Source organism: Motacilla alba, chromosome 9 (genome assembly GCF_015832195.1).
Source record: "Motacilla alba alba isolate MOTALB_02 chromosome 9, Motacilla_alba_V1.0_pri, whole genome shotgun sequence".
Lineage (NCBI taxonomy): Eukaryota > Metazoa > Chordata > Aves > Passeriformes > Motacillidae > Motacilla > Motacilla alba.
In genome coordinates this window covers 10,876,530-10,900,090 of record NC_052024.1, presented here as the reverse complement: position 1 = coordinate 10,900,090, position 23,561 = coordinate 10,876,530, and the positions used below count along the sequence as shown (strand labels likewise).

General features: G+C 39.4%; 2 protein-coding genes across 3 annotated transcripts in view; both read left to right on the top strand.

The window, feature by feature from the left end:
• Positions 1-1,809, top strand: part of XRN1 (5'-3' exoribonuclease 1) — a 42,112-nt gene extending 40,303 nt beyond the window's left edge. The window contains exon 48 of one of the 2 annotated variants that reach the window (XR_005257961.1): positions 1,783-1,809. The gene's annotated coding sequence lies outside the window, so the exon portion shown is untranslated. The remainder of the gene's footprint in view (positions 1-1,782) is intronic. The other variant, XR_005257962.1, reaches the window with a different exon arrangement.
• On the top strand, positions 492-22,201 carry GK5 (glycerol kinase 5). Its single transcript, XM_038145566.1, has 16 exons — positions 492-719; positions 1,783-1,876; positions 4,893-4,968; positions 5,386-5,479; positions 6,468-6,599; positions 7,620-7,695; positions 8,319-8,380; positions 8,463-8,536; positions 8,861-8,921; positions 10,031-10,157; positions 12,778-12,882; positions 15,203-15,288; positions 16,490-16,593; positions 17,914-17,973; positions 20,246-20,379; positions 21,477-22,201. The coding sequence occupies exons 1-16, from the start codon at positions 588-590 to the stop codon at positions 21,611-21,613; spliced, it is 1,554 nt and encodes a 517-aa protein (XP_038001494.1). The 5' UTR covers positions 492-587; the 3' UTR covers positions 21,614-22,201.
• Positions 22,202-23,561: the final 1,360 nt, after the last annotated feature.

Below are 23,561 nucleotides of genomic sequence, written 5' to 3'. Positions count from 1 at the left end.
AAGGAAACGGATAGCACCAGTGAATTGCTGCAGCCCATGACTTTGTGTAACTATGTGTAATTTGTTCATGGATACTCAGTGCCTTCAGTGACAAATCCCAGGAGAAAGCACACCTCGTTTAGTGTAAGGAGAAGTTTGGGATCGGACACTGATCACGGGGAGTCAGCATCGCACCGTGGGCATCTCTCCCCGCGGCGCTCGGGGCTGAATCAGCCTTTTAGAAACGCCCTTAACCCTTGGTGTTTAACTAAAAGCCTTTTTTTACGTGCACGTGCTAGATTTATGTAGACAGCGCACAGACGAAACGGGAGGCTTCGCGTTCGTGTTCTTGCTGCTTCCGCAGGATCCCGGGGCCGCGGGCCCGGCCGCGCTGCCGGTGAGGGCGCGGCGGGCGGGGCCGCGCCGCCCGCGCTGCTCCCAGGCCGCGGCCTGCCCCGGCCGCCCCCGGCGGGCGCCGCCTGCCCGCGCGGCGGCCCCGCTGCCTGCAGCGCCCATAGGCCGCGGGAGCGCCCGCCCCCGGCCGCCTGTGGCGGGCGCGGCCGCTCGGCCGCCCTCACTCCGCGCTCCGCGCCGGGCCGCGCCGGGCGATGCCGTGCGGGCAGCCCGACGGCGGGGCCGCCCCGGCGCGGTACGTGCTGGGGGTGGACGTGGGCAGCACGGTGGTGAAGTGCCACGTCTACGACCGGGCGGCCGCCGTCAGGGGTTCCAGCCACAGGAAGGTGAGTGCGGGCGCGTTGCGGGGCGCGCCCCCGGTCCGGAGCGGGGCCGAGCGGCGAGAGCAGCCGGGAGCAGCACCTGTTTCGGGAGCCGGGCGGGGCCGAGCGTGCTCGCTCTGCCCCCAGCGCTTCCGAGAGGCTGCGGGGGCTGCCCGTCGGGGCTCGGCGTGGCAGGCGTTCGCAGGCTCTCAGCCGGCTCGGCTGGTCCCGGTGCGCGGGCATCCCCTGAGCCAGGGCGGACAGGAGCGGCTCCGCCTCCCGAGGGGTGAAAGGAAACCCACAGCCCCCCACCCCTGCGGGACCGCCGTAGCGCTCACCCCGTTAGTTCGGCGCTCACCCGCTCCCGCCCTTCCCGGTTACCTGACCTTAAGTCGCTTATCGACTAATCTCTGTCTGAACAAAACCACTTCTGTTAGTAGGGCATAGCTGAGATTTGCATAGGATTTACGTTTACACGCGTCCCATCATGTAATAGCGCTATGTGAAAAAGTTCAACTTTAGAACATGAATTTCAGGCTGATTTTGGTTATGACCGCTTGTGATTTTAGGATCAAGGCAATCTCCAGAATTAACTTTTTCACTGTTACCTATTGCAATGAAAAGCTTGCAGTGAGGAGAAGTGTAAGAAATCTGATGGATTTCGGGCTGCTCTCGGTGGAGCTGACCCTCCCTGATGCTGGAATGTCTGACAGGTGATCCCTGGCCTGCTGCGCTGCCGCTGAGAAGCTCGGAGCCGTTGAAGTCTGAATTAAGCAATGCAGCAGAAACGGCTTTCTGAGACACCTGCTTTCCTGTTTGCAGCTCTAGAAGAGGTTTTACAGGTTCTTTTATTCCAAGAGGCTTGGACTTCCTTATTTTAAGGGGTTTGAGCTTCTTTATTCCCCCGGAACAGAGGAGGTCTTCTAGAGATCACACACCCATGTTGAACAATGTTTTGAAAGTTACGCTCTTGTTTCTACTCTTACAGGAGATTCACAAAATGAAGAACAAAACAAAACGACCCAAACCCAAATGTATTTACTGATTTCTAGGGATCATAATAATGCTATTTGTGTTTTCCCAACAGATAGAATCACTTTATCCTCGTCCTGGATGGGTTGAATTAGATCCTGAAGTGCTATGGAGTCAATTCATTGGTGTAATAAAAGAGGCTGTACAAGGTAAGGGCTTAATTTTTGAGAAATTATTTATTTATCAAAATTAGTAAAGTTTGTTACTTGGATAATAAAACTATTTTTAGCTAGTACTGAAAGTCATCACTGGGCACAGGACTACAACATGCTTTAAGGCCTATTCAATCATTATGTTAATTAGGGTTCTTCAATTACCTTTTTCCTTTCATTGGGGCCAGATTAGAATTGAAGTAGAAGCAATGTGAATACTTGATTTATGCATCAGTGCCAGCACTTTGTGGCTCCAGCTTTTTGTACATGCATCCTTCCCCAGTGTCTGTTCCTCCAGATGCCTCTGTGCAGGAATAGAGAGCTGGCTTGTTCCCCTTCCAGTGCCCCATTGTTCTACCAACCACTTTGTATGTGTGAGTGAGAATGAATGCAGGATGCTGCAGAGCTGGGCTCACTCGATTGCAACCTGATATTCCTCCTTTTCCCATTCAAACTTTAAGTGATTCTTACCGTCCTATTCCTGTATTACTGTTCTCTTCTGTTTGTTCTTTAGCCTAAAAATTCCTAGTGCTCCACACACTAAATACATACACTTCCTTTTTCTGACAAACCTCTGATGGATTTTTCCTCCTGCTTTTCTGGATGCTGCTCTAACCTAGCTGTTGCTCTCTGCAACTTTCACAGCTTTCATATCAATCTGTCTCCAGCGTTCTGCCATCCATCCTGGATCGCCTGTGCCATGTTGATGCTGTGAACCTGTCAACAGGACCCCAGCTTGCCTTCCCACAGTGCCCCAGCCTCCTTGGCCTGTGTGTGCACATTGCACTCTTTTATTCAATTCCTTCAGTTCCTCCTGTTCAGTCCCCCTTGCTTGCTCTCCAGTGTTGCTCTGCCTTCAAGCCTGGCTCTTGGCAAAACTGCTTGTCCCTTCCTTTGGAAGGCTGCCTAAGGAACAGGGAAAGTAAATATCACCAGGTGTAAACTGAAGCTGATTATTTTGGGCTCTTGGTTTGTTTTGTCAGCAGCCACAACTGTTTGGTCACAAGAACAGCAATGCCACCTGAACCCCCAAAGACCTTACTGTCTTCCTTCATTTCCATTCTGTGAGACAAGTTAGGAAGCAAGACTTTTCAGCTAGTTTTAAAAAGGGAAGATTTCCTTGTGGCCAAGCTGCACACATTGTTGGCATTTCATTTTTAAGTGGGTGTGTAAGTAAGCATAACTCACAGTCATAACTCACTGTCAGAAGAAGCAGTGCCACCCCTTTTTTACAGAGTTTTTCTGGTCTAGGGCAGCTTCCTGAGTGGAATCACTGTCCGGTTGTTTATGCCAGCAGAGTTTCACCAATGTTTGTGCTGACGCAAGAGAGGGTGTGGTAGCAGGGGCAGGAATGACTGTCTGGAAGCAGAAGGAGCACAGTGACACTTGGGTTTGCAGGGCTTGTGGAGCTAAACGTGATTCCGTGCACGTGTGGATGAGCTGCTGCAGTTCAGTACTACCTGAAGGCGGAAACCTCTGGTTGCGTGGTCCCAACTCTGTCTCTTACTGTGGCACTCCATCCAAAAGACAGCTTAACTGAAAAATACCCATGTTTGTCTTTAGGTTTGTTTTTGTCTGTAATGGAAGTTAGCTCCACTTACGTGGGTGTCTGGAGAGTGTGATAGCTGACACAGGTAAAATGGTGGGACCGTGCAGATTGTGGAGATGGGAAGGAGTAACGCATGCCAGTTGTCCTTAGCGAGCTGTGGAAGTGCGTGAAAGCTGTGGCTTTGCCTGGAAAAGAAATAGTGCTGTACTCAGGCCACCCATTCCTAGGTCCTCCTCCTGTACCCTCCTGCTACCAGCAGCACTTGTGCAGGCAGGTGGAGCAGGTTGCCTTGTGAAAGCACTGGTTTAATTTTCAGCTGATTGAGGAATTGATAGCACTGCTAGCAGGAATGCAAGGACCCAGTGTAAGGGGAGGTGCTGAAGCACATGTAGAGTTGGGTAGCGCAGGATGTGCCCTTTCTCTGTGAAACCCCTTTTGTAATTGTCTCTGAGAGGGTGCTGGGCATAGAGTCTGCAGGACATGCTCACCCAAATGAGCAACTTTGCACGTGAAAATTAATATGAGAACACGTATAAGCAAGACCTACTTAACCTGTGATTTGTTCAAGGAGCTGGATTGAGAGCCCTTCAGAGTAACAGTACTTAGGACAGGGTGGGTACTCTGTCATTTAAGTGGAAATTTTTTAATGTGTATTTTCCCAATGTAATTTTACTTCTGTAAGTATGGCTGGAGGTAATTAGCAAGCTGACCAGAGTTGCTTTGAAAATAGCTATGGACATATTTAGTTATTTACACTTATATTAGAGAAAATGTTCTGTAACAGTTATTTGAAGGTAAGATTTAACAGCAAAACTGGTGTATATCCAAATGTACATTTTTGTACTTCTACTTTAAAGTATACTTTGTTGCATTCAGTGGTACCTGATTTAAGCAAATTCTTACTCAGGAATTTTGAAACATTGCTTAAGAAATATTTAAAGTGAGACATGTTATTATCAAAGTGATACAAAAAGTTGTGGCATATTCATATTTATCTATTTACTGCCTGCAGGATCAATCTAGTTTTGTTTCTTTTTAGGAATTCTTTCCATAACTCCGTAAAGGCACTTTCATTGGTGCTTTAGTTCACCTTCATCCATGTGAAATACAAATTTTAATTGATTATGTGGGCATATGTAATCTGCCTCCCTGTCTCTGGGATTGTTCATGTAAAGTATCAGCAGACCTTTCAGAGGGTGGAAAGGGTCTGTGTGCCATAACTGCTTTTGCAAAATACATAGGTTTGTTTTGGAAAACTGCTTTGGAATCAACTGTCTGACTCAGAGCTCTCTAACATTTCACTGCTCTTAACACTTAGTTGAATGATTTGTAGAGATTTATATTCTCATAAACTGTTATTTTCCTAAGTATTCCATAGGTTTTATAGTTATATTGAAGAAGTAATATTTTTCTTTGCTTCTCCAAATAAATGGGGTTTTTTTGTCATGTATTTTCTGTTTTTAGCTGCAGGACTTCACATGAGGCAAATTGCTGGTCTTGGCATCTCCACCCAGAGAGGAACTTTCATTACATGGCACAAGTATGTATGCTGTGTGTTCTTTGAAATGAATTTGTCTTCATTTGCATTCATAGACTGGATGGAAGCAGGCTGTAGAAGTGTTGAACTCAAAAGTAAAAATTGTTAAGTCACTCATGTTCTCTTGTGTTTACACAGCCACACCTTAGAACTGTTCAGAACAGATCGTGAGTGTGTGGCCTTTCTGTTCTTTATGCATTGGAAGAGATGAATACATATGTATTTTAATGCTGGTGAGAAGTCTGACATTCCAAATGTCTGTGTGCTGATTTAATAATTCCTCAAATCCACCAGGAGGATATGCAGTTGTTATAGGAACTGACCCAGTGTTTATTGTCCTGATTGGAAATGGTGAATAATGTTGAATATTTTGGGCAATTTGTGTTCTCTAGCTTTAATCGTTCAAATACTGTTTTTCAGGAGGACAGGGAAACCCTTTCATAATTTCATAAGTTGGCAAGACTTAAGAAGTGCTGAACTTGTGAATTCCTGGAATAACTCCCTTCTGCTGAAGGTAAAACTGCACTAATCTAGATACTGCTTGGATATATTAGAGCTGTTTAACTTTTATGGCAAATAAGGGCACTATGTGGAATACTTCAAGTGTCCTGTTCATAGGGTGATGTGATGGGCTGTGGCCATCATTTAACTGAGTAATATTAGCATGGAAGATAGTTACAATAAAAAAGGTTCAGTACTGGTAGCCTAAAGTAATTATTATGGGAAAAGATACCTATAAGTCTAAGGCTCATTTTGTTACTTTTTAGTCTGTTATGTTAAAACGTTGCATGTTGACACCACCACAGCATAGATGTGGATGTAGGTAGGTCTGGGTTAGAAGTGGTTAGGGCTTTTGGTTTCTTGGCTTGTTTTTTCCATGTACTCTTTGCTCAGATTATCTATAGGAGGTACATTTTATGCTGTTTCTGGTTTGTGCTTCATACCTTTAGAAGAGAAAGATTTGCTCTAAGTCCAAAAACAGAAGATAGTTTTCCTTTAAATGGAAACTAACCAGCACAGTCACAATAAGAAATTCAGTTCTCCCATTTGTCAGTTACTTGTTCTCTGAAAACTTTATTAATGATTAAATTTTGGTAAATCTATTAAGTCATGATTTATCTTGCCAACTGTAAGAGAACTTCCACTGGAATAATAGTGTGTAATGCTGTCGGCCACATGATGCATTGTGCTCACAGAGGTGGCCATTGTTGGCAGTGCAGAGCAGTGGCTGTCAGTGCTCCAGCAGAAGGTGCTAGAGCTTAGAGCAGCTAAGGAGCCTTGCTTAGAGCAGCTGCCCTTTCCTGTGGTGTGTGTTGCAGGAAGGCTGTCTGTTGATATCAACATCCTTACATAATCCTACTCAAGGATCCTCTAAAGGAGTTTTAGCTTTCTGAATCTAAGGTCAGCAGCTTTCATCTGTGTTGTCATCCTTTAAAGGTAATTGATTAGTAAACTTTAAAGGGCAAGATTAAAAATTAAGTAACTGTTTTCTTTTGAAACAGGTAATCCATGTTATTTTTACAGTGCTTCATTTCTTGACTGGGAATGGTCGATATTTGGCACCCAGTTTTCTTACTTTTTCAACACATCAAGCTTCTATGAAGTTGTCATGGGTTTTTAAAAACATACATGAGGTAAGCTGGAAAGGGAAAAACAATAGGTTTCTTAAGTCATAATGATGGCTTGTAACTTGGAGGTGTTCAGGGCCAGGCTGGATGGGGCTTTGAGTGACCTGGTTTAGTGGAAGGTGTCCCTGCTCATGGCTGTGGAGTTGGAACTCTTTAAGGTCCCTTCCAGTCTAGGCCATTCCATCACTCTGTGGCTATTGGCTGTAATTGCTTCAGTTTTCTCTTGCTCATTCTTCTTAGAAGAGCCAGAGAGGATTTTTCCTGTGTTAATGTTCAAAGCCTGTTTGCCTAAATAGTAACTTACATTTGTACAAATTTTTTCTCTCATTCTGGAAATACGTGGTAGTAAAAAGCTTTCTTCATACATAAGCAACATAATAAAATCATCTTATTTCACTTGATACATTTAGACAATTGGTGATTGTACTTTTTTTAAAGCTATTTGCCCTCTGGTTTTGCATTATAATTTTATTAATTTTCAGTGGGTCCTCTTACCTTTCCACTCTGCATTATTCCAGAGTGTTTTGCAGTTTCACAAATAATACCATATTGCACAATTCATTTTGCATTTTTGTGAATTGTAAAATGTATATGGAATAAATTGTGCTGGATTAGTCTAGTGCACTAATGAGCCCTGAGCTATGTGTTGCTATATTCATTGCTTTAATACTCACCATGCAGGACCTTGTTTTCTTTATCTACCACTCTTTCACCACTGTTATAATTGTGACTGTAAGTTTCTTTTCATAAGGCTATGATGCCCCTACAGTAGAAGATTAATTGCATTTCTTTCCTTAGAAACAGCTGTAAGAAAGTGTTCCTATTTTCTGTTAGGAGCATGAACTTGTAGGATAATATTAGTTAAATAGCCAACTCAGCCTTTTTAGAAGAAGAGTTTATAATCAGAGACTTATTTTCTGAGGACATTCTGATTAATCATGAAGAAAATAATAAAAGAAATCAATAATATTATTCTCTTATTGTACCCAGTTGTAAATTTTCTTTTTTCATATATTTTTTTACCAGGCTGAAGAAGCTGCCAAAAAAAACAACTGCTGCTTTGGAACGGTTGACACATGGTTACTGTACAGATTGACTAAAGGTGAACATTACAGTTCCTCTTAAATATCAATAAAACACACTGGAATCTAAGAAATTATGTTCATTACTTCTCATTTATATATCCTAGAATTCAGATACTTTTCTGCAACTTGTGCTTTTGTATATTCCATAAAAATTGTAATGTATATCCTGTTACAAAAAGAACTTCTGAATAAATTATTCTTTGGGCCTGCCTGGAAGAGAAGTATTTATTCAGTGTAATCAGCCTTCTAAGAGTATAAGATTTAAAGAGGACTAACAGAGCTAATTGGTATTGATTGAAGAAAAGTACCTGTGAAAGCAAAAGAACAAAGAATTGTTACAAATGTGGAAGAATTACAAGTTTCAATCCTGAAGACTAATGCCTGAGGAGTCAGATTATGGTTGTGATGCAGTTGGTGTGGTGCTGTTGGCTGTTCTAGAGAGGCTCATGAGAGGAAATAGGGTAATTAATGTGTGCACAGTATAGTGAGCAGCAGGTAAAATCTCTGTGCTCATTGTATCATCGTGATTTTGTCTTACACACTTAATGTATATTTCATGGGAGTCAATGAGATGTTTAAACGAAACTCTTAAATATTTGGATGTCTAAAAATCTTACTTTGTTCTCTCTTTTCATGCTAGGTTCTGTGTATGCTACAGATTACTCAAATGCCAGTTCCACAGGCATTTTTGAACCCTTTACGGTATGTGCTGTTCCCAAACAATGTTGTTGCTATTTATTGTGCTTCTCAGATGGTTGCTAATGTTTTTACTTTTTCATTTCAGAAATGTTGGAATCCCACTTTGTGTAATCTGCTTTCTATTCCAGTGTCTATTTATCCACCAGTGAGAGACACAAGGTAACTATGAAGGCATAATTAAAATAATATGATAACTGTTAAATTAATTGCTAAATTAATTATGATTAATTATTAAATACTAAATATCCTGCACAGGCCAAATAATACACGTGAGCACAAAAATATTTTATATGCATTTATTTCTTATATTAATAGTATACGAAGTCCAAAACTTTTTTTTACTGTGTTTCTTCAAGTGATAGTTTTAATCTTTTCTTTAACATAAGTCAGTAGCATTACCTTTTATGTGTGACCCAGACCCAGGCTGTATGTACCTAAATTTCATTTTAACAAAAAGGTCATTTTAATGTGATTTGTTTTAAGCTTCAACTTTGGATCAACTGACTCTGAAATATTTGGGGTACCTATTCCAATAACGGCAGTGGTAAGTGAAAATATTTTCTTACATCTGTGTGTTTATACTCTGTTTATTTGGCTTTGATTTAGTACTTGCTTCTTTCATTAATATTCTCTATTGATTCTCTGTGACTTAGCTGCAATAGAATTGATTGTTGACTTTTTCTCCAAAAACACAGTCTACAACCTCAGGGGGAAGGAGGAGAAAGGAACAAGAAGGGATTTCTAGAGGTTGAGGTCTACTAAGGTTGTGTGACCAAATGATTAAGTTCTGATTGTAGGACTCTAAGCTCTAGTAATCTGTGTGTCTGCTTTAAAATCAGTTGTTCTGTATGAAGTTATGCAGGAGTCCATTCTGCCTTGACTTCAGTGAGACCAAATAACTGTAAGAGTATTTGTTAATAGATCCACTTGGAGTACCTTTTATCTCTTTTTTATTTTTCAGTAAAAATAAGTGGCAAATAACATGTTCTTTCCTCAGTAGTTATAATTTGGATAACAAAACCTAAAGTGATGATTTGGAGCAAAATGTGCATGAATTGAGCTAAATGGAAAAACTGTCCCCTAGCTAACATGAATTTGTCTTGTTTTAAAGAACTGTTGAGTAAATCTAGCTGTAAATTTTCTGTTTCACCAATGCAAAAACATAAGTAAATATATTTAATAACCATAATCATGGTTGAAAAATGGAGCATGGAATAATTTGGTACATGAGGGGTATTAAGGAAAAAGGAAGGCAAGACGTCAATACTTCAGCTTGCCATTTGGAGAAAAAGGAATTCAGGCCAAGCCACTCTGTTCTGCTCCCTGGGGTTGTAAATGCCTCGTTTATCCTTGTTAAATATTAAACCACAAAATACTTCTTTTGTTTCCATACAATTTTTCAGTGTTGCAAGGAGTCCTACAGATACTTCACGTTGTGAAACTTGGTGTAATTTGATGCCAATGATAAGTCTGACTGTTAAAATGGCCTGAAAATGCTTAAGAAATTGTAAATGAGTCCTCTCTGAATGCTCAGTTCCTGAGTGGTTACTTGCATTCAGAACTCCAAAGTGTTTACAGAGATATTTTCAAACCCAGCATTGCAGGTTGGTAGTCGGTAGCTAACCTGTCCCATTGTTTTTGTTGGATTGACAGGTAGCTGATCAGCAGTCAGCTATGTTTGGAGAATGCTGCTTTCACCCAGGAGATGTTAAACTGACAATGGGAACAGGTGGCTTCTGGAATGTGAATACTGGAGAGCATCTCTTTGCATCACGGGGAAGTAAGACAGTGAAGTTTTGGTTTTCGGGGATTTTATTCTTTCAGCTGTTCCTTGATAGCTGTTACTGCTGAGGGTACACAAAAGAATAGAACAGGGCTGTGCTTTTCCTTCTATCTGTAAGTGTAGAAAAACAGCTTGGGAGTTCTTTCAGAAGAGAAGACTGTGGAAAATTTTAATTAGCAATGTAAATTTTGGTTATCCTAAAGTAAGCTTCTCAGGAAGAGAACTTAATTAGCATAATTAGTAATTATATCTGTTACCTGCATCCCTCCTGTTTTGTTTTTTCCTTCACCTGTTCTTCACAGCAGTATTGTAGAATAGGAGAAAAAAGAGATTGGTCCTCTGGCTTCTCCCATCAAAATGTTGCAGTGAATCATTGCAAGTTCCTCCCCTTGAGCCCTGAAGTATTGAAGCACATGCAATGAGATAATGCAGCATTAGAAGTTATAAGAAGTTTTATTTTAAAGTGGGCTCCCCAGTGTGTTTCCAGTGTTTAAAACTCTCATTCTGAACATCTGTGGTCTGTCAAGTAATTTGTCAGAGATAGCTATTAGTCAAGAGAGCAAACACTGAAGATGACACTGAAGTAAATTTGCCTACACAGTCTCTCTCTGTCTGTTGTATTTTTAAAGAGTTACTAATTTCAGGATGTCTACTGCTTAAAATGAAGTGGGGCTGGGGAGGAGGACAGCAGTGTGATAAAGAGAATTTTACCAGCTCAAATCTTGAAGGACCTTGGTGAATACATGAGATATGTCAGAACTGAATAGCATAGACATTGAATTCCCTGTGAATGCAAATGCTTTTTATGCTAATCAATTATGTCATTATTATGATATTTTTTACTTAGGAAATAACACATATGTAGTCTGTTAAAATGTAATAGCAAAAAACTTGCTATAAAGTTTTTTGATTTAGCTGTCATGTTCTGATAGGAGTTAAAATCTTCTAAGGCAATGCTGTGAAACTTTACCTGCTTTAGGCTGTTACTTTTGTTAAAATTATTTTCCCAATGTTCTTTGGCTGTCATGGGATATGGTTAGTGGGACAAGTTAAGTGCCTGGCTTTCTCAGTGCCCTGGGCATGAAATGTAATGTGTTCAATCTTTAAAACTGACATATGTATTTAAGACTGCAAGATGAGTTCCTGCAGCATCCTTGTGCAAGCTATTCATTATCTGCTGTTCTAGTTTCTGGTCTACATTTAGCTCCTACATATAACAGTTTTAAAAAAAGAAAAAATAAAGTCGTTCCTTCAAGAGCAGCCCGTCTCAAAATTCAGTGATGGAATCATGTTGTATAGGTTTAAAGCTACCTCTGGTAGTCTGAGGGTTCTTAATACCTCTGGTCATGCCAAGTGTCATGAGGATCCCTTCCCTAGAGGTAGGATTATGTTACCCTGCTGGTGTGAGCATCTTTAGGGAGGCCACATGATGAATGGATGTCTCTGTCCCTAATTAGCTGCCTTTTTTTTTTTTTTTTAGAATCTTCAGCTCCATTAATTTTTTGGGCTTTTTTCTTTGTGGTTTTACTTTTAGTAAAAAATAAAGATTTCAAGGGACACCTGCACCAGGATGAGCTGGAGTTATGTATGTTACATTCCCCTTGCAAGAGACAAATACAGACTTTAATCAGTGCTGCTGGTTGTTTCATATTGTAAGCACCTGAGTGCCCCAGTACTAACACAAGTTCCTGCAATTGCACTGGTGCTCCCATGCAACTCATTGGGACACAGGCAAGCAAGCTGGAGATGATTCTGTGAGGAACACAAACATCAGCAAAGTCACTTTGAGATGATGAGGGCACAGAGAGAGCCCCTAGATCCTTCTGCTGCTGTTCTGGTCTTTGTAAAGGTACACTGGGACTCGTTTACCTTTGTTGCATTTTCCATGATCTCTGAGTCCTCAGCAGGGCTCCAGAAAGTATGGGCACTTTCTTCACTCAACAGTTACTGTGTTTGGTTGGGTGAAGTTGTTGTAGTCACCACTGACTATTTGGGTTCTTATCTAGTGCCCTGAAAAGCCATTTCTCTAGCTGAAGTGCAGGTAAAACTTGTTTTCTTTTTGGCTTTCTGTGTAACGAAGCATTGCAGATTAAACAGGGAATTAAAAAGTACATCACTTTCATCTTCTTCTGTGACCAAGGTCTGTGTTCTAAGTTTGTGTTACTTTTTTTGTGTGTATATGTCTGTTTCAGTTTTATGTTTCCCATCCAAGAGCCAACCCTTCATGCTTTATGTTTTGGGGGAAAACACTCTTCCTTTTTAGAAACTCTTGGGGAAAGCTGGATGGACTTAAATAGAAAAATTTTTAGGTATGCACAATCTCTTATATTAAAAATAAAAGACACATATAGATCTTCAGTTTAAAGGTGTTTTTTGGTAATTTGATAGCAATTTTTTTAGTTTAACTTGGGTCTAACAACCTGTTGCTCAGTTCTCTTGTTATCCCATCACTAAAGTTTTAAACAACACATTTAACCTCTACCAGTGACTTCTTTAGTTTGAATTCTACAAAGGAATTGATATTTTCTAGGTGGGTTTATTGTGAGGAATGTTTGTATATATTTTTCTGGAAATATTTCTTTTAACTGAATGTTCTGTTTCCTGGAAAATAATGAAGGTCTTTATCCTCTGATCGGTTGGAAGATTGGGGAAGAAGTTGTTTATTTAGCTGAAGGCTCTATATCGGATGTCGGCACTGCCATAAAATGGGCTCTGGATATAGGTAACTTCTGTCATTTTATAGAGGGTGCAATGTGTAACTGCTTAAGAAGCTGTTTTATGGGTTCACAGTTGTGTTACTGGATTTGATTTTATTATTCATAATTGAAGGAAGTAGTCTTCATGCTTTGGACAGCAGAAATGCACCGTCTTTTTAGTCGGCACTCTGCTGAGGGAGTTTGGTTTGCACCATCATCTCCTCTTCAGTCTCTGCCTCAGACCATCCTGCCTAACTAGGCTTTTATTTTCCTGAAACATTCTATTTCTCACTTGCTTTTGAGAGGCCTTGAGCTGTACATCTCATAACTAGTAACACGTTTGATTTATATGAAAATAACATGAAGAACTTTGCAAGTAACTGTTGCTTCACGTGGAAGTAATGTGCCTTTTGGCTGTTACTATTTTCTAATGAAAGGTTTTGCATTCCAGTTTAATGGCAGACTAAGAAAATACTACCTCTGTAGTAGCTGATGTTCAAACCTACTGATTGTTCATAGAACAACTGTTCTCAGTATTCTAATTAGAACTTCAAAATTTACTTGGCTTACTTAGAAATTTAGCATATTTTTTACTAGGATGAGAAAAAATTGATTAATGTCTCAAACTTTGGACTGTCTGGGAAGGGTTTTCCTCAAGTGTAACTCACCACAAAATTCCACGTTTCTTGGAGCTGTCAGCTTTAGATGCATGTGTACATGTATGTGCTGTGGCATGTGCCCCTAAGGGTTAAGTATGGCTCAGATTGGTCCTCACATCTTCATCCAACGGTTGACTAAGCCTAGAGAGTAGCAGCCACCAGGCTTTGGAGGAAGTGACTCAGTTCACTACACAGTTCAGTGCTGCAGACTCAAGTGTCAGTGCTACATATATAAGCTTGCTACTTCAGATTCCATAATTAAACTGGGTAATTATCCATATGGAACTTACCTGTATTTTACATGGATATTATTGGTATATGAGAAGTATAAAGGATTTTTAGCTACTCAGTAGTAAAATGATCATGACCTGCAGTTGCTACCCTAGAAAGAAAAAGGGGGGGGCAGTTTTAGAGATGGGATGAATAAAAGGCAAGCTGCTTTAAACTCTGCAAGTAAGGCTTCTATTTTCTGAAAATATTGTTGCAGAGAAGCAGAATTCAGAAACTTTTATCAGCTTTAGAGAATGGAAAAACTTTAGCTCTACAGAAGGAATTGGGCCAAAACACAAGGTAAGCTAACGGCCTCAGTAAGGGTGGTGAGGCCCAACATGGATGAAGATGAGACACAATAGTAGTAAAGGAAATAGTAATTTCTGCAACAAGGCAAACTTAGTTTAGTGGACTTCTTTTAGTGGAATTCTATAACTTCTAAGAATTTTTAAGAAGTAGTAGTATGTGGAATTTCAGCATGAAGTAAGTCTTACTTAATTTTTGCTTTTCTGTGCTGGCATAGAGGTACTGTATGTATAACTCAGTAATAGCAAAGACAACAAGAAGGGGAAAATATTATTTAGGTTTATTAGTCTGAGCACAGTAGAATCCCTAGTTTTCCCACAAATTCATAAATGTTACAAAGGTGAATTGAAACTCTTGATAAGTTACCATGGTGGGCTTTTCAAAGGTAAGTTGAGCTAGATTAAACTAATTTACCTTTAATAGGAAAATTCACTTTTTTAGACAAGAAAAAGCAGTATCTGTCATATAGAGAAGACCTCTAGTCTTCTGTAAAATCATGTTATGTGGCCACATAAGGACATCATTAGTTCCAACTGTGGAAGAGGGATGTTAGTACGAGAGTTTCATGTGGGTGAAGAACAAGCAGAAGAGGAATGTCTGTAGAGTTATGAAAGGAGTCATCTGGCTGGACAGAGAATAGAAGCAGTGTTTATCCAAGAGGCATTACTGTGATAAGAGGTGATGTATTACCTTATGTGTCACTTGTAAAGATACTAAGTGCTGATAAAATATGGGTATTAAGGTATTATTTCTCTGTAGTTTTTAGGTGGTTGGACTGACAGTAACAACATGGGGGAAAAATATGTTCTATGAATCTAAGGGTTTAGCACTCTTATCTGCCATTATCGTTCTTAATTCCCATTTGTGTCTTGAAGATTAAAAGCACAGCAGATAGGAGAGGATGCTTTTGAGTTTAGCCTTCATCTGAATAGTTTGGGATTATTGATGTGACTGATGAACATGAAATAGAGAAGAGATTGTCTCCCTTAGAACATGTAGTTTGAAAATATTAAAAAAGGAGTAGTCTGACTCTAGATGTTTCTCTCTTAGTGAGACAAAATGAAGAAATTGAAGGAAATAATAACATCCTACAACCTGTGTATCTTTACAGAACTTTTCACCAGTGTAGATGAAACAGCAGAAATGGCACAGAGTACTGCTGATTCTCAAGGTGTTTGTTTCATTCCAGGTTTGCAGGTAAAAATATTATTAATAAAATCAAGATCATATTTTAATAACCCAATTAAAAATAATTTTTACATTTTTAAAAGTAATAATTTACATCTTATCACAGTATTTATTCTGAACTGTTGAGGTTCTTATTGTCTGTTGCTCATCACAATACATGAAGGCCATTGTCATATCAGAATGGTTAAATGCCATTCCTCCCCTTGAGAAAAACCAGATATGAAAATCAGTGATGGACAGGTAGACTGAATTATCTTCCCCTGGTAACACAGACAATGCCTGTAGAGACACAAACTAGCAGCTTTTCTGCTATGAAGGGAAGAGCTTTTATTGAGACAATACTTCTAATCACTGTTCTAAAATGATTTATTTTATTCTGCCTTTTTTCAAGGTGTAGGTTTGTAATTCATCAGAATATTTTATAGTATCTAAATATTAGCAAGATTGCAAGTCCTGGCATTATGAAAAGCAAAGATAATACTTAAGCACTTCTCCTGGGAATGATCAAGCTCAGTATAATAGACTTCTAGAAGTCATATAACTGTTTGGCTTCAGTGATACAAGCTCATCTCTCAGTGTGTTGCCAAATGTTTGAGTTAACCATGCTCAGTTTGATCATTCCCAGGACTAGTGTTTTTTTGTGAAGAAAGTTACCATCTTTACCTTACCTTTGTCTAAGTTCTGTATGCTAATGGAACAAAGCAAAGAAGAATTTAATTTCCTCTCCAGATAGCCCAGCTTCCTTCAGTGTCACTGATAACAGGCTGTAGTATACATCAATAAAAAGTATTATTGTCCTTTTCAGTATTATTTTTGAAAGTCAATTCATCTTTTTTTCAGGAGTTCAGGAGGGGACGTATGTGAAATATTGTTAGAGAACAGCAATATCAGTAATATGAGTGTGCCCTGTCCTAGACAACTGGTGTACATTTTAAATGCATTTTAAAGGGAAATTGTGTGGATTAGTCTTTTTTTGTTTGTCTGATTTGGAAGAAGTCACTTAAATGTTTCACTGTTGAAAGAAGCAATTTAAACTGTTTGCTGAGTAAGCTAAAATAACACAATATACCTCTTACATACTGTTTTCCATTTTCTTCTTTCACTATGCTGCCTGTAGTTGTCGTAAGTTATTTTTTTCTTACTCTTTTACTTCTTTCACGAAAGCCTACACATATTATTCACTGAACTCATGGCGACATCTTTTCTGCAGGTTTCTGGGGATGACCCATATTTATGTGCCTCTTTCACGGGGCTGAAACCTTCCACTAAGAGAAACCATCTTGTTCGAGCTATATTGGAATCTGTAGCTTTCAGGTACTGTGTGGTAAATTTTCTGGCTTGTATTTTCTTATCTTTGCTTTTATTTAGATCAGCAGTGTTAAATGGATACATGGACTTTTGCAGTTTGTACAATACACTACTGTTATACTGGAAAGGAGTTTTAGCTGCTTCCTTTTTTTAACACATTACAAATAAATTTGTGTATATTTGTTAGTTCAGAGTTTTTATCATTAAGTAACAATATAAAGATTCTTAAATAATGCTGTTTTCTGCATGTTTTGAATGTGTGTAAAGTTTGTCCTTCCTCTCCTGACAGTGTTTTGTCAGAAACTGTAGTCCTCTCCAGCTGTGTTTAAAGTATCCTTGAAGCTGAAAGTTTTACATCAGCTTTTGTTTAAAATTTGAAATGTTGGTGTTTTATAAAACAAAGTAACAGGCCTCTTAAAAGTCTTAAAAGATGTGAATGGACAGCAGCTTCCAGATCTGTGAAGGCTAAAGATGTCACTGCTGATAACACATCAGTATGGCACTGCTTTGCCAGCCCCCAGCCTCAAGCTGGAGCTGAGCATGGATTGAGCCTGGCTCACACTGTGCTGTGGCCAGTTACGGAGCACTGATGTGATTCCTTCCGTGTAGTCAACAGCTTTGCTTTTGATGCCTTAGAGGTATCACTTTGGGCATAAAAATCTCCTGCAAAGAGCTCAGAAAAGATGTCTGGAGCAGGGCAGCATTTTGAATTGCTGCAACTGGTTTCTAATGGATTTTCCTTCTGCACTATACATGAGATGCAGTAATTTCTGAACTGACATATGAATGTCTTGAAAAGGAATTTAAGGGATGTTAAGAATTCATCTATCTGATTCAAATACTGCATACAAATAACTAGAAAAAAGTAGAGATCCTTTGTGCCTAGATTTTCTCCCATTAAATGAAATGGTTTCTGGAAAAAGTCAAACTTGAAGGCTTCAGATATTTCCCTTACAGAATAGGTAGATAAACTCCAGTTAGCACTGCTGGCCTACTTTCCTCACTCAGCCACTAGTTACATCCCCAATTGCATCTCTAGAAACCTATCAGTAACTTCCATTGGGAAAAATGAACCTTCTACAGTGACTTGCTATAGAATGGGCCATGATTTAGCCATACTTTGCCTTTGTAACAGTGACGAAGACCTAACATCAGTTTCAGTGGGTTTGGGTTTTTCATGTATGCATTCTAGAAACTTTCAGCTGTTGCAGCAGTTCTAACAGAACTGAGGCCTTTCTTGCCTTGCATTTATTTTCTGACTATGTAGATACTGAAAACACTTTATGGAATATATAATGCTTAATTCAACTAAATATTTTTTTACAGAAACAAACTGCTTTATGATATCATTGTGAAGAAGGTGCACATTCCTCTTCGAACTATTCGGTAAGTTCCCCATAACTTTTAAATTCAGTGTATGAGAGTTTGATTTTAAACAGGTTTGAGCTTTATTATGCATTTTCTCTTACTGGAAAAATTCTTCTGTTCAGAAGTAGATGATTTCCAGGTCAAATGTTAATGTAACTGAAGTAGCAGTAGAGTCTACCCACAGCTATTGGCATTGGTGATTGTTAGTGGAGGAATAATGAATGAACTGCTCTAATTATTAAAACAAAAATTAAAAAGAAGGCATATCCATGTTTTCAGGTAGCACTAGAGTGCACATAGCAATGCCTACCACAAAGGTCATTCTACCCTTTGTCATCATTCTTTCATACTGACATTTTCTGTGCTGGGTCTTTCACAGACAATTTTTTGAAGACATTGGTTAAAACTGGTTCTAGTTGTGAGGGAAAGAGGAAGATTAGTTTTAGAAGTCAATTGTTAAGACTTTGGTTTTGCTTTAATCTTTGAAGAACCATATCAAATTTATTGAGGTAACTGTAATCTCTAGAAAATGCTTGCACAACATTTAGCTGAATTAAACATTGCTGGAAGACCACATTTCACATTTGGGTAGGGACCTTCTTTGAGCACGCCACTTGTCAGAAGCTCCAGCCCTCTGAGGCTCAGAAAGCTCTGCAACAAAATTCCTCCCTCGGGCAGCCAGGGGTCAGCATGGCACTGCAGTCAGGAGCAGAGGTGAGCGTTCCCATCCCTCCTGTGCCCCTGCAAAGGGAGAACAGACTGGCAGGCATGTCAGAATCAGACTCTCAGTGGGAAAAAAGCAAGAGTACAGAAGTGGGAGGAGGTAAAAGTTTCTGCTTTCCCTCACATATTGGGAGAGAGCAGGCAGAGGGGAAGAAACAGCCAGGGTTAGGGGATTAATGAAAAGTACCATAACTTTGATTACTTGGAAGCTTTTTAATATAGAAAATTGCATCCAAAATTTGAAAAGTCACATTAAAAGTGCAAACTCTTAAAAAACTCATAAAATATGGGTAGTATGGAAATACAGCCTAGGGAATATTAGAATTCTGATTCCATGTACATTGCAATATAAACCTTAAATTGTATGATCATGTTATTTTTTATTCATGGATATAAAATTGCAGTTTTAGATAGTGTCTGTATTACTTAACTAAAAGCAGTAGCAATTCAGCTTGTGGATTAAATATTAAAACATAATGAGACACACTCAGGTGGGGTTCTCAGTAGGGTTGCAGACTGCTCTACCATCCTTATGTCTACACATCTTTTGCATCCATCAATTACCTTTGATTTTTTGTTGTTGTTTTTAACCCATGGGGTTCTTTTGGGTTTATTTATTTATTTATTTATAAATTTATTAATTCCTTTTTTAGCTGTTGTCCTGTATTCCTTGTTCCTTCCTGGTCTTTGGGCATTGTTTTCATTACTCCTCAACAAGTTCCTGTTCCTTCTCTTTGCTTGTCTCAACACCATCAAGGAAAGCACAGAGAAAGAGACCTCAGCTTTAGTCCACGTGTCCTATAACTAATGAGTTTTGTTACCTAGCATTTTCTATAGCAATAAACACTAGAGGTCTTCTCTGCACCACATTTGATAGAACACCAGCTCCATACATGGCTGGTGTTGGAGTACAAAAGCATAATGAACCTCTCTAGGACACTTCAAAGATTGCTTTTTGTTTTGAGTTATTTTGTTTGCAAGAGTAATTACTTTGAAATCTCAGATGATTAAAGATCAGCACTGATAAGTTCTCATTTTCTCCATTAAATTGGTCCCAAAGTAGGAAAATATGGAAGAAAATATGGAAAAGATGGAAGCCTCATTCTGAACTTCCTCTTAAAAAGAAGCAACTGTGAAGGCATTTTAGCTAACTAATACAAAGATTTGGTATTAAGGAAAACTGTACTTTTCCAGATCTGAGAACACGGGAAAGGGTAATTTGTTTGGTGTAATGGTTTTGGCTGTTTTCATATTGTGGTGGTAACTGTGTAAAAGTTCTGTTATAAACCCTAATATTTCAGCCAAGATGATGCATAGTTTTTTGATAGAGTCCTGTGTCCCTGTTTGTCTGACATTCCTCTCCAAGTTTATAAACTTTTCTTTCTTCTTTTTTTTTTTTTGGCACCTTGTTCTGTCCTCTAAATTTACCCATAAAGTGGAAATGCATTTGTGCATGAGTGACAGGAAGATTTATGCATAAGTGTGAAATACCAAACGTTGTTTTCTGAAATGCTGGCAATAAGCACTTAACACATTTTTTTAACTACTTCTTCCCTTCTCCCTGTAGAGCTGATGGAGGTGTCAGTAATAATAGTTTTGTCATGCAGATGACATCAGATTTAATTAATAAGAAAATAGAAAAACCTGCAAATGCAGAAATGTCTAGTCTTGGTGCAGCTTTTCTAGCAGGCCTTGCTTCAGGTACGTAGACATTAAAAAGGCTTTTTTTCCCCTTTATAATGCATGTTGTTAATACAATAGAAAAGAGGTCAGGCAAAAAAAGGCCATAACTTCAAATAATTCTAAGACCCCCCCCCAAAGGATTACTTTAGCCATTTTTGTGGGAATTTAAGGTAAATAGTGTTTATGTTTCTCTGTACAGTACCATTAGAAGGATATATTACTAGAGAAGAAAGGTGAACCCTGTCTTGCTGCCTCCTCTTCCTTGACTCAGACATTCCATGTCCATTCCTGTGCTGGTGCTGCCTGAGTGCTGCTGGCTGGGGATGGACCAGGTGGCCAGGGAGCCCCTGTGCTCACCTGCAGCTCTGTCACTCCCACCGAAGCTGTGTCCTGTGCTCTGTGAACGCAGCCTTTATCCTCTGAGGCTTTCACAGGAATGGAAGTACAAAATTAATTATTAACAGGAAAAACAGCTCTACTCGCACAGAATTGTTTCATACTGTTAACCAGACTGAAAGCTACAAACTGTTGATGGTTTTGCTTGATATACACCTACAAAACATGTTTTTGTTGAAGGGCTTTGATATGTAAATAATACAAATGAAGGTAAAAACTATATGCTTGGGTAAGATTTATTCAGCAATTAAAACTGCAAGAAAATTCAGACCCTTGATAGACAAGAATGATTTAATAACATGAATTGATAGGAATCTGTAACACCAGCTGTTTCTTGCTATTGATACAATTTTTAAGACAGTAGGAAAGCAGCTAAGTCTTGGTTTCTGTGGCCCTTCTTCATTGAGAAGGACCTGCAACCAAAAGCACTTTGTGGATGAAGCCTAAGGGAACTTCAGTGTACCAGAGCTGTTCCTTGGAAACCGTCCCAGTTAAGCAGATGCGCTGTTGTCAGGATTCCAAACAAGTGGATCCTACTGGAAAGGATTTTCATGATATTAAAAATATGCTTCCCTCTGAGAAAGTTGCTGGTAGAGTAAAAAGAAGAGTTGTCATTACTTCTTACTGTGTTTCTGCTTTGGATCTCTTAGAAATAGATTAAAACAACTCAAAAATGACATATTTGCAGTTGAGCTGGAGAATTAATTTTCTGTTTATAGGATTTTGGACAGACAAAAACCAACTAAAGAAGCTAAGGCAAATAGAAGCAGTGTTTGAGCCCCAAAAGGATTCAGAGGAATACAGACCTGCTATGGATGCATGGCTGCGAGCAATGAAACATTCACCACACTGGTAGAAATTTGTATTTTCATTTTAGAAGAATTAAGATGGTTAAATTCATATTTTATAACATCTTGACATTAACAGGACAGTAAAAAATCATAACTGAAATTTGTGATGGTGTATTATAAGTCGTGTGGTATTTCAGTTCCCCCCCTGCTGCTGGATTACTTACCATACTGTAATGAACCTTCCCATCATCCCTGTGGCAGCTGTGGTCCAGCTGCAGCATTTGTGTCCCTTCAGTGACCTCCTTTGGGTGGCCCAGCTGCTCAAATCCTACTATGTACTGCCCATGGGCTGTTCTAACTGTGATGGGTTTTTCACTGAGCAGCTCGCCTCCCTTTGGAGCTTTAAAATCTTGCTTATGTTCATCATCCAGGAAGGGTAAAAGGCACATTGACTCTCCTAGGCATTGCTAAGAAACAAAATGATTGCTGGGGCTGGGTTGTGAGGAATTCAATTGTTTTCCAAGTCATTGCTTTGGTAGTAGCCTGTTACCACCTTTTGGTTGACACTAGATGCTGTGGTCACATTATTTGTGCACTAGATCAAGATGAAATACAAAAGCAAATAGGCTTTTAACACTCCATTAAAAAAAAAACTCAGGATTTTTGTAGCTGATACTTTGTAGCTAGCTTGTAGATCAATTTTAAAAAATTTTATAAAGACCAAAAGCAAACTTATCTGGAGTGGCCAGCACAGATACATTAAAACTAGTTCCAGGTATGCTATCTAACTTGTAAATATCTGTACTGTTAGTATCTTCAAGGCCATTTTTAAGTCTTATTATTATTAACTAAAAGGGAGTAAAAAGTCTATTTTTGAAGCTATAAATTACTTTTGTATTTTTAAACAAATAAAATATAATTAAAGAAATGTGTAGTTAATTATTCTTATATAATTGCTTATTTCTAATATTAAATTATTGTCATTTTCTCAGGATTATGTGTAAATCAGCTTCCAAAATGTAAAATGATTAAACATTTTAATTTCAGAATAATATCAAGTTCAAGCTGTGGGTGATTTGTATTCCATAGACACTGGAGATAAGAAATGTTCGCAGATTTAACATCATTTAAAGAGGGCTGAAGAACTATAATTCATTTTCTTGTGCTGATTCACAGAAGGCCAAATCATACACCATTTCCTTAGTTTACTTCAATCATGTACCCTGCGTTGCAGCATCTCTTCTAGCTGTGTTCAGCCTCCATCTCATTTACTTGTCAGCCTTAGCTTAACGTGCCATTTTTCTTGTTCTTCTGTTACATTCTGCCCCTCAACCTGTGCTACATCTTGGCAATTTTCTTTTCTCTGGGTAACTTTCCAATTCTCCCTAACCTTCTTTAATGTGAATCCTTAAATGAAGCGCAGAAGCAAGTGTGTCTGCTGATTTCTAGTAATATGCCAGGCTGTAGTGCCAAGACTCCAATATTAAGTCCCTCAAAGAGATTCCCTCCACTCCTCCTCCTGCTGTAAGGTAAGGTTCTGCAGTTACAGGATATGTGAAACAATTGCTTTGCTTTAACACCTGTATTCAGCGTGGGATTTTCCTCTGTCATCACCAAGTCACTGCTAAAGAAAATGCTCATTAGCAAGAAGGTTCTCTCTCCAAGGCCAAGCAGAAAGGCTGTATGTAAGTCTGGCACTCTGGGCAGAAGTTTGTGCCTCAGTCCCTGTATTCTACATTTTGTTCTCGCTGAGGGAGTTTAGTTTCATCAACATCTGCCTTTCATCTCCTATTGCCCTTTTGTTGAAGGCTCCTTGACTTAGGTTCTCTTGATAGCCTGGGGGTCTAGCTGGGCTGAGCAGGCAGTGTTGCAGTGCTCCCAGACAGAGCTCTGACGGGAGCTGAACCTGATTCTTTTCACTCTGCTGGAGGCAACTCTGCACCATGTGCCTGATACTTCACCTTTATGTGGTGGTGGCTTTCACCCTGGCAACGGCACAGCTAAAGAGAGAAA

Excerpts from the sequence above, each read along its gene's own strand:
- GK5 (XM_038145566.1), top strand. The coding sequence starts at position 588 with ATGCCGTGCGGGCAGCCCGACGGCGGGGCCGCCCCGGCGCGGTACGTG. Across the intron at positions 720-1,782 it reads GGGGTTCCAGCCACAGGAAG|ATAGAATCACTTTATCCTCG; the intron begins GTGAGTGCGGGC and ends TTTTCCCAACAG. Across the intron at positions 17,974-20,245 it reads ATTCCTCTTCGAACTATTCG|AGCTGATGGAGGTGTCAGTA; the intron begins GTAAGTTCCCCA and ends TTCTCCCTGTAG.